Source organism: Procambarus clarkii, chromosome 32, assembly GCF_040958095.1.
Source record: "Procambarus clarkii isolate CNS0578487 chromosome 32, FALCON_Pclarkii_2.0, whole genome shotgun sequence".
In the NCBI taxonomy this organism is placed as follows: domain Eukaryota; kingdom Metazoa; phylum Arthropoda; class Malacostraca; order Decapoda; family Cambaridae; genus Procambarus; species Procambarus clarkii.
Window position 1 is genome coordinate 33,045,479 of NC_091181.1, and position 19,850 is coordinate 33,065,328.

The following is a 19,850-nucleotide window of genomic DNA, read 5'->3' on the forward strand; positions in this document are numbered from 1 at the left end:
TTTTTGGTTTTATATATTTTAATTTAAATCAAGTTATTGATTGCTTCACTTATCTAATAGCCTTATCAGCATGTAGAATTTAGTACAAATTTGAAGCATTTTCTAAAAGATGACAGAAATATATGGAGAAGATTTTACATAAGATCACTCTCACAAAGATCTTATGATCTCACAGATGACTTTTCAAAGAAAAGTCATCTGAAAATACAAATAAATGTATACTACGCATACTGTACTTCAATTAATACAGTTAAACTAATTTAATTCCAGTAGCAATATTTGAAGATCAAAATATTTGAAGTAATAATTTTTCTTAAAATATTTTGATCCTCAAATTATTACACAACTTGACGTTTAGGACAGGTCAAAATGACGTATTTTCTTAATTTTCTGATGTGTGGTTTGCTCATCAAGAAATTATGGTATTTAATGCAAAACATGACTAGTTTTAAAAGAAATGCCTCAACTAAAACTGAACATGTCCAAATTAACTTTTAATGTAACACTAATATAATTCAAATTATTCAATAATATATTACTGAAAGACGATGCATTACTATGGATCATCATTTTCGAGGTGGTGCTCGTAAAAACTTCCTTAAATTTGTTGGTCGTAAGACAATCATGTTTTTACTACATTACTCTGTTATTTTGTAAAGGTGAAGATGGACACTCACAGCAAATTAAAACTACACAACATTTTAATGAAACTATTTACTCGAGTTAATGTATAAAATCTTGTCAATATCAATTTGTAAAAAGACTACAAAACTGGCGTAAGAAAATACTGTACAGTATTTCAAAAACTAAAATACTGAATAATAATAAAACTGATACTAACTTTGAAGTATTCAACACTGATGCAATAAAATGCACACTGCTGTAAGTTATGCTAAAACAATATATATTATTGCTAATATAGCACACTTTCTTAAATATCATTAAATTAATTAATAAAAATACCTCTAGCACACTGGTTGACGCTAACCAATGGGTCAGTCAAATTTTAGCTCTGCAGAAAAGACGGCAGAGACAGATGCAATTGAGCACATTTTCAATGTGTGGCTGGGATTGCAGATCTTTAGAGAACAGTATTAGAGCTCAGGCCCCTCCAAGCCCCCCCCCCCCCCAAAAAAAAGAACCACCGCTCAAATATCTTAATAACGTTAAAACTGACACTTTGACAAAAATGGTTGCAACCTTTTTTGTTTTTTATTGCACTAAAACAAATAATTTACAAATGCACATTTCAGATCACCACTTATAGCACTAGATTAGATATCACACAGATATGGACATGGAACTCTTAGGTTACAAGCATTACAAGTGATTAGTTTGAAACAGATTAAAGCACATTGTTAATAGAGAACAATTATATTAGTTCTTAGAATGGCATATAAGCTGACATTTATGGCTAGAGATGATTAAGACATGAGAGGCAACCAGAAATGCAGTTACCTTCGGTCATCAAATTATAATTATACAGTACAGTATTTAAGAGTTAAACTTGGGTCACAAACATTTTTACAAGTACATCCTCTAGCATAATTAAATGTATTAAATAAAGAGTAAGGGAAAATACTGCAGAGAGACCAGCACATGGAGAGGTAACATTTCCACATCACATCCTACAAGCAAAAGGAGTACAAAATGTTAATACAGCTTAACAAGACAAACAAGTATTCTTGGTGGTTCTGAAATTTAAAGATTTTGATTAGGGAATGAAGGAAAAAAAGTAAATTTGATTAAGTGTTAAAATGAATTAACTTGATAATGAACTTTGTGAAAAGTGAAACTGTTATGGAAAATGTGTGTGTTAAGAGTCGATGAGAAGCATCCACACCTAGCGAGAGCGAGTTTGTATATGGCAGTTACAGAATCTCAAATGCAAGTAATGATAACCTACAAACAGAAACCAAGGCAGAATCAATCATAGAAACAATATAAAAGGAACTCCAATGCATAAAGTGTTTAGTTCAATGGTAAATAACTATATATGTGCATATATATATATATATATATATATTATATATATATATATATATATAATATTATATATAATTATATTATATATATATAAAAAAGAGGGGGTACCACCACTGGTTGTGTTTGTAATGATCCTCGCCTCAAAGAAGAGGATATGTAACATCCAGGGAAGCCTTGCAAGTCCCCCCCCCCCCCCCACATATGCTCACATATTGTATTCTCCTACCACCCCTATATAATTATAATTTTATTATACATGCAGTATATGTTTATTTATATTTTTAATTTGAAAATATATATGCATTTTTTATTCTGATCCAAGCGAAAATGTGTTTCTTTTGGTGTAAATACAAGCGAGAGTATACGGGTTATGTTTACAACAGTAGAATCTCAGTAAGTCAAACCTAAGGGGGAACTATTATGATAACAGTATCTGCAGAATCTGCACATAGCATTGAGAAAACCAAGACCCAAGATTTGGGGCACAAAGTCAGCTTGTATCAACTGTGTGCCTCAAGAACACTCTTTCCAAGTTTCGGACAAGGAACTCGGCAATCATACTATAGAATTGATCCTATGAAGTATGATCCTCCTCCTCAAGAACATAATATGTAACCACATTCAACATAACTGCTACAAACTGAGCCATCTTTTCACGTTAATTTTTGACGAGTATTAAAACTACTGCACGTGTATTTCTATAACCAGTCGCTGACGCATTGTTCAGACCATGACCAGCTCACCGAGAGTGGCAGCTCCCAATGTACGAGTTACTCGGAAAAATTGCAATACAAAGCAAGCTCTTGAGGCCTGGAAAATAATTTTTTCTGGTAATCCATTTGGTCGATTGTATTGCAGGAAACAAAACAGATTCAAAAACTTAGTCTACAGAACTTGATTTCTGCAGATTTTATTTCAGACATTGAAGAAAAAATTAATACAACAGAAATGAATAGCCATTGGTGTTAGACTTCTTTTTAAATAATATTTACTATCATGTCAGCAGAAATACATAATTATTTTAAAACAAATATTCAACATATCTCTGACTTAAGATTCTATTAGATACAGAATAACATATAAACAAGATTGGTCAAGACTATTTGAATTAGTTACAGTTTAAAAACAACTTCAGTCAGATACCATATTTTACTCTAATTCATCAAAATATTTTATGTACCAGCATAAACATTATATGATAATACAAAATGAGCATAAAATATTCACATTAGTGGAAATAGTTCTTTTTACTTTTAATAAATAATTATTTTATCTCTGGTAATTCTTTGCAGACCGACTACATTTTACAAACATTACTTAATTATAACGTAAATTGTAAACTACTGTAAATTGTAACAGGCGCCTGACAGATGGGTGGACAGCGCTTTGGCTTCGTAGTCCTGAGGTTCCGGGTTCGATCCCCGGTGGAGGCAGAGACAAATGGGCAAAATATTTCTTTCACCCTGATGCCCTTGTTACCTAGCAGTAAATAGCTACCTGGGAGTTAGACAGCTGCTATGGGCTGCTTCCTGGGGGGGGGGTGTAACAAAAAGGAGGCCTGGTTGAGGACCGGGCCATGGGGACGCTAAGCCCAGAAATCATTTCAAGATAACTACAGTAAATTAAATTAAATACTTTAACTTATATTTCTGTTCAATAGAATCCTCACAATTTTCCATAAACACAGAACATAAAAGAAATGTCAGCTTGAAAACAATTTAATAATCTACAGAGAAAGGTCTCATTATGAGTACTACTGTACTACTGTCTGAATATTCAGGTATCAGTTACTATGTAAGCTTTGATAACAGTATAACTTAGTAAATTAAGATTTAAAGACAGAGTGAAACACAGTGAGCAGGTGGCTGGAGGCAGCAATGAGATGTGGCTAGAGATAAAGGGTGCATCACACAACTTACAAAGCCATTTGTGAGCCAATTTGGCCGATACTCTAGAGGTGTGTGTTCTGAAAAGACACTGCACACATGCAGAGCAGTGTACTGCAAAGGAAGTTAAATAATTAAACTTATGAATTCAAAATTGTAATAAGCATATTTATTTTCAGCTGGAGAAGAAATGAGAGAATGTGCATTCAAAAACTCTGAAATATGTCACCTTTCATTGCAGAAACCAATCTTCATAAATCCAGATCCTCCTTTTTCTGGTTTAGCCTAATAAAATTCTTAAAACCGTGAAGTCGTACGAAATACTGTACGTAGTGTATGTTGGGTGACGTCCCGAGACAATCCCACAACCAGTAGTCATCCTACTTTATAGACTGTGTTTCACCATGTAGTAGGGTGTTCCATGCAGAATTTGTTAAGCATGTATCTCAACATTATAATATGACACACTGGCATGCACTTGTTCCCGTATCACAAACATTCTTGCCATTTATACACGCTCGTCCTTTTCACTTGCTAAAAGGACAACACCCTATTTCATTGCAGTTACACCTATGATGCATTTCAACATCTCATAAATAATATGCAGTCCATGACGAAACAAGAACAACAGTCTCTTGCTTTGTTCTTCACATGTCTTGCTGTGGGTAGCAACCTGATCTATTATTTCCCACAATTATACTGGAGAGTACCAAGCACAACGACCAACCAACAACGCTCATTACTGTGATTCCACACATAATTACGGGTGTTTCCTAACTGAATTTGATCCAATGTCAAACTTGTAATAGCACAGACTAAGGATATTCAATTAATACATTAGCTTTATTCCTGTTGAGATTTAGATCATTTGATCGCTGTATTTTTCTCCTGCATGCATTTTACTTCTATCAGTAGATTTCCAAAATTTGCTACTTAATTCTTTATAATTTTCTGTTGCTAATTATCTAATTGAACTGACAGCTGTGACAAATATAGTTTTATAACACTACTAACCTTTTAAAAGATATTAAACATGAATATACTCTCAATATTTCAACATAAGAATTACATACTGTAATGGTAGTAACAAATAACTGAAAAATTAAATACTATTAGAATAAATATAAATTAAACTTGTATTTTATGCAGTTAAAAATAACTAGCCAGAGTATACTTGTAGGGGGAGCGGGGGATGAAAAAGTTAATGAACAGTACATCAATTTGTTCATCATCATTCATGAAATTTGTTCATCCTATTCAAATTTCTCCATGAAAAATAAATACAAATCACCATTGAGAAATACGTACTGAGCAGATAAGCCAGTGGATAAAAGTGAGAGCTCACCTGACTACCATGTGGCGAGGCAGGGGAGGAGGGCAGCACGCGACCTGGTGACCGCACTGGCGGGGGAAGGCACTGATTCACCCACATCTCCATCACCACTTGCAACAGTACCTGATTACATCACCCAATATTAAAACATTTTCTTCTTACTGATATTTGCTGACATTACTCTTTACAAAACATGAAATTATATAAATCATGTAGTTATTCATATTTAAACTGATATTATATCTGAAGCTTTAACATGACAATTCAAATATATTACTGTGCTAATATTCCTTTATAAAAAGCATTTTGAAAAATTTACAGTGGGGCTGGCAATGTGGTACTGTATTGCCAATAACTGAATGAAAACTGTGGTTGTGCCACTTTATAGACAGGCAAATATTTGGTGTACGGACTAGCATTTTTTGTGTTACTTAAAGGCTACAGAAAACAAATGAAAAACAGTATTTACCTCTGTATGCTAACAGTGTGATATCTAGCTCAAGACATGTATATTTATCAATGTTCAAGTTCAATGTTTTATCATATATGCTCTTAAAGCATTGTATGGCAACGGTTTCTACCCCCCTTCCATTTTCAGTTATACCACCCACACTACATGCAAAGACCTCTTTTTCAACTCTGTCTCCTATGTGTATTTGACTCCCGCCTGGTTCCCACATTCCATTTTCCTCTACGAGAAATAAATTGTTCCCGTCTACCTCCCTTTAGTATATTATACAACAGCACATCACATCTTCCCTGATATTTCTGTCTTCTTGTGACATCAGACAGCTTCCTTAGTCTGTCTTCTTGGAAAGCTCTTTTTATTTTTTAACACACTTTATAGCAAATCTTTGGATCTTTACCCTCTTGTGTGTTTCACAATGTAGGAGATCATGGTGGTAAGAGTTCCGTGTTGGTGCAATGTATCTAGGATTACTCCAAACATAGTTTGCATACAGCGCTCTGAAAGACTGCATGATTAGATTTTAAGCCCTTTGACTACATCACTTACCCTTCAGCCCCATACTCTTATTGTGTCTACATAGTCCATATAGATAGAATATGACCTGATCATTCCAGTGGAACCATTAAAAAAAATCTAAAACATTTCTATTGCGTAGAAAACAAAATGAAATGTTCTTTTCATTCTCCATTTTCTAATAAAAGATACAATTAACTAACTCAATAACAGCCCATAAGTGTTCCAGAGAAAATACCATTATAAATACAACCAATAAGAACAATTGTAATCATTCTTTTTGGTAGTTTGGAAATGTTTGGTGGTGGTATTTGATTTTTGCAACTTTTATTGCATTTCCAAGATGAAGAGGGCATGTTTTGTGTTCTTTGGACATAAAACTAATACTGTTTGTATTATTGTGGACAACAGAGCTGATTCATATAGAAGATATACATGAAAAGGCTAAAATTTGAAGGCCATATAAGATTCGGTAAAAGAGCCACAAACAGAAGCTTATGATTAAACACAGATGCATAAAAGGGATCCACCTGAAAAGTGCCAAGTCGCACATATCCATTGAAAAGTGGCCACATTGATCTTACATTCCATCCTAATGTGAAGACTAAAATTCAAGAAGCCAGAAGAGCTGCAACAGCCAGTCTAATGCCACAACAGGACAGACCAGATAGAGCCACTATTAAAGCATTGTACCATTTGAGCATTGTTCAAGTGCAGATGGAGACGAGCTTCCTTGAAATAGTGTTCAACACGTTCTTGTTCAAGAATAGTGTTCTTGCTTAACAACCAAGAGCTCTTGCTTTGATTCCCATGCTCAACTGAGATACTTGGACATGTTTTCTTTCTCCTTATACCTGTTTACCTAGCAGTAAATAGACACCTGGGAATTAAGTAATTGATGTGGCTGCATCCTGGAGGTCAGTCAGTGGCCCAGGAAAGCCTCGATAAGCCAAACAGATTTCCTGTTCCTAACAATGAAAAACCATGTGCATATTTCAGTGTTATCCACATTGCTGCCATCTACTGAACAGTGATATGAGATGGTACCTGCAAAGTCCAGGCATCCCTTCCCTCTCTGCAGGCCTGGTAAGGGAGTTGGAAAACATACCCACTGCACCCAGGTTTATCAACCTGGTCTGGTTGTTGTTTGGGTATGTTCTTAGAGCAGGAGATTGCCTAGGGAAGTATTGTATGAAGTGTCATGGCTCAGGAAGAGCAAGGTAAATATCAATGATCTGTTTCCATACCTGACTGGTCCAGATATTAAGCTGGGGATGTGGAACATGAGTAGCATGTAGTGGGGATGATGCATGTGCACCACTTCCATCAGTGCTGGGGTAGCCATGAGGGGATGGTGAGCGTAGTGAACGAGACGCAATGGGAGATACCAAAGTACTCAGGTACAATGTGGGATTTCCAGTGCCACTGCTTCTGTAACTGTAATTAAACTACTTATACATTTATTTAATATTTTCACCAAATATTTTAATTCCTTGAGAACACAAGTCCAATAAAATAAAGACACTCAGTGCCCATGTGGCAGTTTATCTACAATCTCCTTTTAAGTGTTCTGATCTAACAGAAAACTATTAGCCACTCGGCTTTACCTCTCCTCTCTCCGACTTTTAAAGCTCTACATTAGTAAGATGTCAATAATGTAATTTTGCAAGTTTTTTTTTTTTTTTTGCATGTGGGAGGGATATTCCCTGACATAGAAAGGGAATATTTTTAGGTCTGAGTGAGTTTATTACAATATTAAATAATATTTATATATGCAAAGAATGTTTAGCGTATCAAAAACACATCTCGTGTCAAAATTAAGACGTGATATTTAAAGACAATATAATGTTAAATATAACTTTAAGCTATACTGTATTGCTTATTGTAGGCCTAAGCATAGAAACTATAAGTTATGTGGCGACATTTTCTTTCAGATTTTTACATATATTTTAAACGTATTCCTTAAAAATTAAGATTTCATCAAGCTGAACAGAACACAGATATTTCATCTTGCCTCTGATAACATTCTTAGAGAGGATCGTGTTATTTTCCCTTACAAATACAGTACTGTACTAATGGTTAGTAATCACAAAATAAACCCTCCTTAACCCATCATCGTGAGAATATCACCAGGTTCCTGTTCATGGTGGTCACTCAAGTAATATACAAGACATTACTGAATGTGTCACTCATAATGACTATTTATATCGTGATATGTAAATACAGAATATATTCAAAATCATTACTTATTATATATTAAAATATTGTATTACAACAGGAAAAATAACAATAAATGTGTCAAAACTACTTGTCTGAAACATACCTCTAGTACAAATTTCTCAAGAAGAAAAAAATACAAACCTCGTAAAATTTATAAAAATAATATAAATCTATTACATTAAATCTTCACTAATTTTTATGAGACATGTCTAGCATACTCATAACAACATACAAATGAAGGTAACTGCAGAAGGCCTATTGGCACATATAAGGCAGCTCCTATTTATATCCACCCAATCTCATTCATATACAGTACTGCATACATGTATATCTAGCCTATGCTTGAAACAATCAAGAGATCCTACTTCTATTATGTTACGCAGTAATTGGTTCCTCAAATCAAAAACCCTGTTACTGAACCAGTATTTACCCAGGTCTTTCCTAAATCTAAACTTATCCGATTTATACCCATTGTTTTGTGTTCTATTTGGTGTCAATACTTTTAATACCCTATTATTATACCCTATTATTATCCCCCTTTGTTATCCACTTGTACACCTCTATCATGTCACCCCTAATTCTTTACCTTTCTAATGAATGTAATTTAAGCTTTGTCAATCTTTCTTCATATGACAGGTTTCAAATTTACAGGATTAACGTTGTCTTTCTACTCTGGATGCATTCTAGTGAATTTATATCCATTCTATAGTATGGCAACCAAAACTGAACTGCATAATCTAAATGGGGCCCTAACAAGAGCAAGATGTAGCTGATGAACAACACCAGCCATATTTCCATACCTGGAAGAGACAGGAGACAGTACACCCCTGGGTGACACAGGAGGGCTTGGTGGACCAGGTGGTACCGAGCTGTCACATGGAAGAAATGTGCTGAGGTAGTCTTCCAACAGGCTGGGATAGAGGGCATCACCAGCAGTTGACCACGAAAGTGACCATCTCTGGTTGCTCCCACTCACAAGGAAATGTGCAAAATGAAATATATAAAATTCAAAAGCATCTAGAACAATTAGTTAAGGAAAATATATAAAAAATTGCAAATTCATCTTAGATCAAAGTATGAGCATAGAATAAGGAGAGCTGATAACATTACAAGGGTATTGATAAATTCATAGAAACTTAGCTAGATTTAAGAAATATCAAATTGAGAGCAGATTCTACGAGAGATATTTTTTGATTAATGGTTTTATCAAAGTAAATCTGTGATATAAACAGGAATCACTGCTATACTGTAAATGGAAAAGGAACAAGGGTAAAGCCACAATATGGTCAGAGAAGTGAAAGTGGTGAGGATAAAAGTTAAGATACAGTGAATTTAGAGGTAAAGTAATTATCAAAAGAAGGCACCAAACTGGGAAGGCTATGTATTTAGAGATTAAAATACTGAGAGTTCAGAGGTTATGATTGTAATGACTTGCATTTTTATGCAATAATTTTAATTTTCATTTGTTATGTAATCATTTTCTGAGATACATTTAGATACATAGATATGTGAAGATTAGAGAGTAAATATGGAAGTGTTAAAGGAGAGAGAACAGAAGAGAATTTGTATTAGCATATATTTCTAATAATCGAAAACCAGGCACCCAGCCCATGTAAAGTTGACTGTATCTGACTACGATGTTCGAGGTACCGTGATGTGTCGGACTACACACCGCAGAGATCTGGGACTGACTATATAGATCTGATGTGATGCCTCTGACTTGACAGTCTGGGAGTGAGTAAATAATTGTTACTGATGTCAGCATTTTGGTTGAGATTTAGTTTAATTTCAATTATGAAAATTGTATACAAGTCCAGTGTTCAGAGCACACAAAGATAGATAGTTAGCCAAACACAAAGATACAGTAGATAGCAGTTAGCCAGAGAGAGAGAGAAATTATGTTACCCCATTACATCATATACAGTACTAGCAAGTCACGAAGCTAAGATATAACGAGCTCCGAGGCCAAGATATAACGAGCTCCGAGGCCAAGATATAACGAGCTCCGAGGCCAAGATATAACGAGCTCCGAGGCCAAGATATAACGAGCTCCGAGGCCAAGATATAACGAGCTCCGAGGCCAAGATATAACGAGCTCCGAGGCCAAGCTATAGCGAGTTCCGAGGCCAAGATATAGCGAGTTCCGAGGCCAAGATATAGCGAGTTCCGAGGCCAAGATATAGCGAGTTCCGAGGCCAAGATATAGCGAGTTCCGAGGCCAAGATATAGCGAGTTCAGAGATGAAGTTGCGGTTAAGTCAGGGAAGTGAGGAAATATGCAAGTCCCAATACCTGTACTGTATATAAATGAAATGCAAGTCAGCAAGTAGGTTTGCAATGGTGAATTTTCCCCTATTCTATTCAACAGTATATAATAGCTAGGTGTTCCATACACTGTCTTAGCAGTCTTTAAATTCAACAGATATTGCTCCCAATTGAATACATCTGAGATTCAGTATCTGTCTCCTAAATGCACTTTGTCAAAATTACTACAAGTTATAGTGAATCTATGGTCAGGGTGTTGATTATAAAACAGTGAATGTTTTATGCATAACCTTTATACTGTACTGGCTTAATTTGCAGGCATTAGGTGATAATGTTGACTTATGTTTTGTTGAAAACTCAAATAATTCTGGCTACATTATGCTTGTTACAATTGATCTGTAATACTCACTACTGAATATATACTGATATATACTGAATGTAGCATTTAAGGTTTAGCATATAGCACAATAATTAGATGTATAAAAGGGTACTAAGTAGAATATTGATTGGAGTTTTGCCAGGACCTGGATTCTGAACTTTGTTAATGTAGAAAACTCCTGGAGTCCCATCTTCTATTTCTGCACGAGATTTTGCCTGGAACAGAAAATTACACAAGTACAGTATATACAATTTGCCTTATTCAAGGCAAATATATGGATATTTCCATAAAAGCAGTCTTTAAATTCAACAGATATTGCTTTATTTCCATAAATATTTGTATTTAAAAAATCAAAGCCCTAAATGTAATGCCCCTTTCTGGTGGCCCCACAATAGCTGCCCAAGCTTAGCTCTGCTACCACCAAACCTTGAACCTACACGGGCAGTGTGTCTACCCGTCTGCCTCGGTATCTGTCTGTATGCTTCAACGTCTGGCTCTGCCCACCAAGCCTGGATGTACCACTGAACCCCCAGAAGAAGCAAAGCCTCAAGAAGACAAAAGGTAGGGATAAAGGACAAGAAGGGCTTGAAACCGCCCTGATGCATGAAGACCGGATGTCTTGACCGACTGAAGCGTCAGACAATGTTGCCGGGTGCAAGAGTATGTGTACTATATACAGGTGACAAATCACCAATACCTGTACCCTTTTAACCAGTAATGAGTGAAGGCATAAGTAGACATAAACATCGAAAGCAACTGCAAGGTACGGCAAGATAATTATCACAAGAAAGCACTAAGCGAGTACAACTATATAGAGCACTGCAAAGACTGGCATCTTCTCTGCCCCTGTTGTAGTACTTAGCTAGTATTGCCACCTGGTGGTGGTTAGTGTTTTTAATTTATTAATTAATCACTGTCAGAGCAATAATTGACTTTTCTGGTGATCCCATTTATCACTGGAAAGGAAAGTCGAGTGATTAGTTTCTGATTATTTGTCTTTAGGAAGAAAGACATTTCTTTATTCTCATTCAGTGGCATTTATTCTTTAGTTGGTCTGTTGAAGGACGGGGGTAACTCTCCACTGTCTTTCCTCCTCAATTACATGGCAAAACCATTTGAAAAAATGGTTTGTAAAGATGAGGCAAAAATCTGGCTTACGAAACAGAGGGGACCCTGCTCAGAAATTATTAATTCATTAGACTATAAAGTATACCTTCTGGGAATACCTAATAAGGAAAAAAAAATGTAATATACATTATGATGAAAGAAACAGTAGATGAAGCCTGAGTAATCCCTCACTACAAAACCTGATCTTGATACATTGGTTTCAAAGACCCAGATGAAAATACTGATATGAAAGCCATGTAAAGTCAAACTATTCTCTTTATTATATTTATGGCAAATATATAATGAGATATTTTAGAGGTATAAGAGGAGTAATTGAATGGGCTTAAGCAAGCAGCAAGAATCAGATAAAACAGATGTAATGAAGGAGAATAATAATGCTGTAACAATAATCTAAAAATTTACAAACAAAATAAATGGAGGTTTTCCTTGAACCCTTATTACTAATGGACTAACAAAATAATTTATATAGAAAACAATACTTACTGGAAGACATGCCACTGGAAATTCAAACATGAGGAATGGATCATTTGCCAGACGATAAGTCAGTGACAGCAGTGGACCAGAAGCACTCAAGAACGCCCGTAAATGTTCAAACTCTCTAATGAGAACAGAATGTGTTATTGTTCTCAAGCCCCAGCCTACTTGGCCATTTATACCAAAGATGCTTTCTACTACTGCACGAAGAATAAAGTTTGCATCCTTGCTAGTTGATTCGTTCAAAATGCGTCCAACTTCTTCACATCGGATTTGTAAAGAAGGCTGACTAAGAGCATTTTGCAACCGAACCTGCAAAATGAGTAAAATACACGTTAGTGGATGCCAGTGCAAAAATTACCTGTACACTACCTCCTCCAGTGCTAGAATCCTCATTCTGGCACCGTTATACATTTCCAATTTTCTACATGGTAATTTTCCTACATTTCAACTTTTATGTGTGTTGTGTTACACTTCACTGTATCGCTGTTCACTATGGTCTAAGTATATCCCCTATATTTATGTAAACATTTGTAAACATGGCCTTGTGGCACTGGCCCCCCCACATGGACCGGTGTGGCATTTATTCTCTAACACAAAGTTCCAATGTGAATCACTGTACTGTACTCTATTTTACTATAAGTCGCTATGCACATCGTGATGTCTGTGATCAGTGTTCCATTACTATGAGAGGAATAATAGCCATTTTCTATATTTTTAAAGGCATAAGTAATTAGAAAATAACACTATCCAGGGACAAAAAAAAAATTAGTGTAATTATAGAGTACTGTATTCAATATTTACCGGTAATGGAGGAGTCAAATCTTGAATACCATGATGACTGAAAGACACATTTAAATTCTTCATTATGTAACAACAGGAACCTGTAGCTCCTACATGCACCAAGTACAGTATGGGTAAATGGCACCCAAGTTACCCAACACCAAGTGAAGCTGCTCAAAGTTGCCAGATACCCAACTATACACCACTCTTTATGTATCACCAACATATACACCACTTTTATGCATTTGAATAATTCCAACACATAAACCTGCAGCAGAATTCAGCATTACACAAGAGGAACTCTGCAATATTAATTTAATCCTGTGTGATGGTTAAAGTAAAGTAGAAGAGTTCAAGTGAGAGCAACACTGGGAAGGAGTCCCCAAGCCATTACATGTTCCAGCCTGCGCCCACCACTACCCACCCCAACAATGGACATACAGGTAAGGACTCTCTCACACCTGCCCAACACACCCCTAACTTTCTCTTATTTTTACATTATACTGCTGTCATCTGAGTTTTCTTGACAACACTAATATTATTCAATATTAAAAGTAATACTAGTTTAGTTTAGTTCATTTATTATGCACCCCATACCCATCCTGTGGGCGGTAGTGGAAAGGGTTACAGAGGCACATAATGGGCTCAGGGACTGACTCTCACAATTCATTTAGCTAACAAGTTACAATCTTTATGAGCTACTGTAGTTACAAAATTCAATGTACATCGCAACAATGGACTCGAGACCGACCACAAGTACAATTTTTAAATTAATTAAGCAACTGGCGTATGTGGAGAGCAATTACATATCACATGCCAACTCCACCTTAATTTACTACCATACAAAATATGTATGCATATTGTTGCATTACAATATGTAATTTATTTATTTAGAAAATTTAATATATACCCATTATACTACAGTAAGGTACAGTACATACAATTAATCTTATCCAATTAGTTGAACTTATTTTTGCAATTTGACCCTCATATTTACTTTAGTCGCAGTTTTCACAGTTTTAGATTATTAATTATAAGAAATATAACATATGACAGTACTATATGACAAAAATAATCAATTACATTTATTGTTTTACAGTACTGTACACACTTTTGACTTAATTATTCTTGTAAAACAGAGATGTCCTTATTGCTCCTTTTATTTACAATTATGAGATTATATTCACAGCAATATTTTTAATTATCATTGTTATTAGTGATAGATCCTATAATTTTATGCATAATTAGGGGTTTGGTATAATCAGTCCAAAGTACAGTTCTTACTCAAATTATCACCCACCAATATTATACAGGTAGTGTACTAAATGTTATACCTGTACTTTAAAGAATTACTGTACATTATTATTAAATAACAATTGGCTAATAATAATTAATATATTTACTAATAATGACATTAATAGCATTAATAAGACATACAGTACCCAACAAACTCAACCAACTCTTTAGTCAGGCACTCGCTTATCACTGCCTACTTCAACTTTTCCAGAAATATAAACTTAATTGTTAGGAAATACAACTTAAGAATGCACGATGTATATAATGGTAGAGCAGGTCTACAGAATAGGATAAGACGTCTAGTCAGCAGAGGGAGAAGGTGGATCCCAAGCTGGATATTTGGAATTATGAAAGAACTACTATCACAAAGAAATGGCTTAATGAGAGGCATTTTGAGTCCTACTGAAGTGAATTCTATGTTATATGAGATGTGTGTTTGAAGCAACTTTGATCCGGGATAGCCCCGGATTTGTTAATGTAGAAAACTGAAGATGTACAAATTTTATAACGTTATGAGATGATTAGTTTAAAAAAAAATCCACTCGGGCTATGAGACAACGTGAACCTGCGACCAAGGCATTGCTAGCCATATAGTCTACCAAGTACCACCGTTGACTTGGTGAAAGACCTTTAGCAAGCAAGCGGTGGTACAGTGATAGAGTATGCAGTGTGTCTTGGTCATAGATTTGCGTTGCCTCGCAGCCCCAGTGGATTTTCTCATTGATACATATCACGTTAGTATGAAGTTGTGTGCATCATTAGTTTATATTACTGTAGTGCTACTTCTAATTGTCTTATCATCCTCATTTTTGTATATATATTGTGCAAATATAGGCACATTATCTGTCTTACTGGTATTGGTAAATCACATTTTGTTTTTCTAATACTGTTCAGTATATATCATCTTTCAATTTGTAAGCTAAATGTCACTCAAGTTATGCTTACAATTTAAGTTTGATTTAAATTGCTGTACCCCTGTTTAGGCCAGTATTATTGTACTGATTTGTACAAGTTACGAATAAAGTTTCCAATTCAGATTCTGATAATTTTTATTACAGTACAGTGGCACCTCAACTTACAATTGCCCTGACTTACGATAATTTCGAGTAATGATATAACTGACATTGCTGTCTGTCTCCCTCGAAACAATGAATTATTATTATTAATGTGGATATGTCATATGGATACAAGTCACGTGGTACCCAAGAGGGTTCCCCAATACAGTGTTAGCCAGGTCGGCATTCAATCCCTGACTGTCAAAGTGGTTGGGCACCATTCCTTCCCACCGTCACTTCTCAAATCCTTATCCTGACCCCTTCCAAGGGCTACATAGTCGTAATGGCTTCGTGCTTTACCCTGAAAATTCCCTCCCTCCCTGCCAAAGCCTACAGAACATAAGAATAAAGGTAACTGCAGAAGGCCTATTGGCCCATAAGAGGCAGCTCCAACCACCCAATCCAACTCCAACCTAATTCCTCCAAAGACAACTGTGAATTTCCCAAATGATTAAGGGATTATTTGCCTTTTATTCATCATAATTCTATGACAGTTTCCAGTGTTCATTTAGGTAATATACAGTACACATACAAAGTATTAAGGAGAGTATCGTAAATTCTTGAATAACTGTTGGTAAAAATTTCAAACTAACATTACAATACAAACTTATGATAACAGTTTTGGGCATGTTTCTAACCGCGTCATTCTCACGCACTCACGACAGTTAACACTCTCAACTTATATATTAATATAACTATAAAATCAAGCGCTAGGAGCCATGTTCTGCTGGTGTACAAAGAAGATTAGCCAGACTCACGCTGGGAGACAGGGGAGTCGCCGCCATGTTTGTGTACATCAGCTGCCCCTCAACGGTTACGTCACCTCCTACACAACACCATTCACATCTGCATCTTGATATTGAAATTGAAATTGAAATTGAAATTGAAATTGAAATTGAAATAAGTTTATTGAAGTAAAATACACACAAAGGGATGAGGTAGCTCAAGCTATTCTCACCCCATTCATCTGCATCTTCGTACCTACTTAACCTAAGTTTTATTTTGTATTTATTATTTTTATATATATATATATATATATATATATGTCGTACCTAGTAGCCAGAACTCACTTTTCAGCCTACAATGCAAGGCCCGATTTGCCTAATAAGCCAAGTTTTCATGAATTAATATATTTTCTCTAATTTTTTTCTTATGAAATGATAAAGCAACCCATTTCATTATGTAAGAGGTCAATTTTTTTTTATTGGAGTTAAAATTAACGTAGATATATGACCGAACCTAACCAACCCTACCTAACCTAACCTAACCTATCTTTATAGGTTAGGTTCGGTTAGGTAGCCGAAAAAGTTAGGTTAGGTTAGGTTAGGTAGGTTAGGTAGTTGAAAAGCAATTAATTCATGAAAACTTGGCTTATTAGGCAAATCGGGCCTTGCATAGTAGGCTCAGAAGTGAGTTCTGGCTACTAGGTACGACATATATATATATATATATATATATATATATATATATATATATATATATATATATATATATATATATATATATATATATATATATATATATATACAAGAGTTCTTATATTCTTGTAAAGCCACTAGTACGCATAGCGTTTCGGGCAAGTCCTTAATATATATTTTTTTCCCCGGAATACAACCCGCCAAATTGTTTAACAACACACATTCACTGCTGGGTGAACAGAGGTACTACAGTTAAGGATTGGCGCCCAGTCAATCCTCCCCGGCTAGGATACGAACCCAGGTCAAAGTGCTCGCAAAACGCAGGGCGTGTCTTACCACTGCGCTACTGGGACAATATTAATATTACGGATAATAATAAATATATGCAGTATATAATTGCAGCAATAATAATAATAATGATACTACTAATAATAATGATAATAGTAATAATAATAATGATAATAGTAATAATAATAATAATAATAATAATAATAATAATAATAATAATAATAATAATAATAATAATAATAATAATATATTTAACATGTTCAAAGATTTCAGTAAGGGAGCAGATCGAGTGGTGTCTGGGACTGGAGTTTGTTATTGTTCTAATTGCTGATTTTTGTTGAGTAATTAGGGGTTGAGGGTAGTTAAAGGTGGTAAGATCCCCAGGCACAGGTACCATAGGTGAGATCAAGATCACCTACTAATAGGTGAGATATGGATAAATGAGTGAATAATACAGAGTTACTAAGGCAGGGCGAGGTACATAGAATCTGATTTTGGAGAGAATGACTCCTGTGTTAGTAACTCTTTTAGTTATATATTGTTTAGTTAAATTGTAGTCATATTTAGTTATATATATAATGATTATTTTACATCAGTGTTCACATTCGAAAGGTTGGATGACATCCCATTACCCACACAAATGTTTTAAGGAGGGGGAGGAGAATGAATTTAGGGATATACATATACCCATAACATACGAAATAATTAGAAAGAATATTAATAAACTTAAAGACTCTAAAGCCTCAGGTGTGGATGGAATCCAGTTCAAACTCTTAAAGGAACTAACAGAAAAACTATGACTGCCGCTGAAACTACTGTACTTTTCACAAAATCCCTGGACCGAATGGGGGTGGGGTAGTCCCTCTAGATTGGAAATATGCAAAAGGCAGAAAGAGCTCAGCAGAAAACTGCCGGCCGATCAGCTTGATATCACACATCTGTAAGCTCATGGAGAGAATGGGGGGTAAGAAATAGCCTAAGCTACTCTATCCCTTTGAGATGTATTTTTTTCTTATCTCAATAAACATACTTGAACTTGAACTTGGAGAGAATCCTCAGGGAAGGAATCATTCAACATCTTTCAGTGAACAACCTTGTATAAGGGACACAACATGGATTTGTTAAAAACAGATCCTGCCTTACAAATTTGCTCACAATTCATGGAAACGGTAACCAGCTACTCAGACAAAGGCCTTCCGGTGGATGTAGTATACATGGATTTTGCTAAATCTTTTAATAATGTACCACATGAAAGACTGGCAAGGAAATTACAGACTCATGGAATAAATAATAAGATATTAAAATGAATAAAACAATGGTTAAAGGAAAGAAAACAAAGAGTGGTGCTAAATGAAAACGAATCGGAAAGGAAAAACGTGCTAAGTGGGGTACCACAAGGGGTCCATTTTGGAACCTACCCTTATTGGCATATACATCAATGACATAGATGAGAATATTACAAACCACATCATCAAATTTGCAGATGACACAAAGCTTTATGGTAAAAGTGGGAAATGATAACGATATTGAAGCTTTACAAAGAGATCTACGTGAACTCCATAAATGATCAGAAAGCTGGCAAATGCTTTTTAATATCGACAAATGCAAGACCATGCATGTGGGACAAAATAACCCACGCCATGACTAACAAATTAATAGCGTTACATTACAGGTAGATTGATGAAGAAAAGGACCTTAGAGTCAAGATCCACCACACATTAAAAGTTGCACAACAGGTGGGTGCAGCAGTCAGAAAAGCTAATCAAACTCTTGGGATAATAAAACGTACTTTTAACTATAAGGAAAAGAAGGTAATGGTTCAACTGTATGAATCTCTAGTGCGCCCTCACTTAGCTTAATGTGTCCAAGTATGGAGACCTCATTTTCGGAAGGACATAACTGAGCTGGTTGACGGTGCAACACTGGGCAACAAAAGTCATTCCAGAGCGAAGTCATCTCTCGTATCAGGAACGCTTGAATGCCACGGGGCTAACATCACTGCAAATCACAGGGCGGATCTCATTGAAAGTTTGTTGTCTATGTGAACACCAAGGAACGCCCCATCTCCTCTGCTCATTTTGGATTTGTTACCAAACAATATGTAAAACGTTTCATCAATGTTAAGAGTAAGTTTGTTATGTCAATCACAAATGGATTTTATTTAGTTCAGTATTAACTGTCTCCCTTAGAATAAGTGAGTTAGCATGGGAGAAAATGAAGGTTTTGTCATACGCAAATAGAACTGGCTTAAAGTGTTGAGTGGCGATTGCAGGATCAGTGATGTATACGAGAAAGAAGAGTGGACCAAGTATACTACCCTGTGGAACGCCAGTGTTAATTGGCAGAGAGAAGTAGCAT

General features: G+C 35.5%; 1 protein-coding gene across 3 annotated transcripts in view; it reads right to left on the reverse strand.

The window, feature by feature from the left end:
* LOC123759388 (sphingomyelin phosphodiesterase 4) overlaps window positions 1–16,664 on the reverse strand; it is a 33,532-nt gene extending 16,868 nt beyond the window's left edge. Inside the window, exons 1-7 of one of the 3 annotated variants that reach the window (XM_045744368.2) lie at window positions 16,545–16,664; window positions 12,662–12,964; window positions 11,163–11,265; window positions 9,208–9,424; window positions 7,435–7,618; window positions 5,218–5,328; window positions 3,906–3,986 (exon numbers count right to left, since the gene is read on the reverse strand). In XM_045744368.2, coding sequence (XP_045600324.2) covers window positions 3,906–3,986; window positions 5,218–5,328; window positions 7,435–7,618; window positions 9,208–9,424; window positions 11,163–11,265; window positions 12,662–12,964; window positions 16,545–16,583 — 1,038 coding nt within the window. In that variant the 5' untranslated portion in view covers window positions 16,584–16,664. The remainder of the gene's footprint in view (window positions 1–3,905; window positions 3,987–5,217; window positions 5,329–7,434; window positions 7,619–9,207; window positions 9,425–11,162; window positions 11,266–12,661; window positions 12,965–16,544) is intronic. The other 2 variants (XM_069335189.1, XM_069335190.1) reach the window with 2 other exon arrangements.
* Window positions 16,665–19,850: the final 3,186 nt, after the last annotated feature.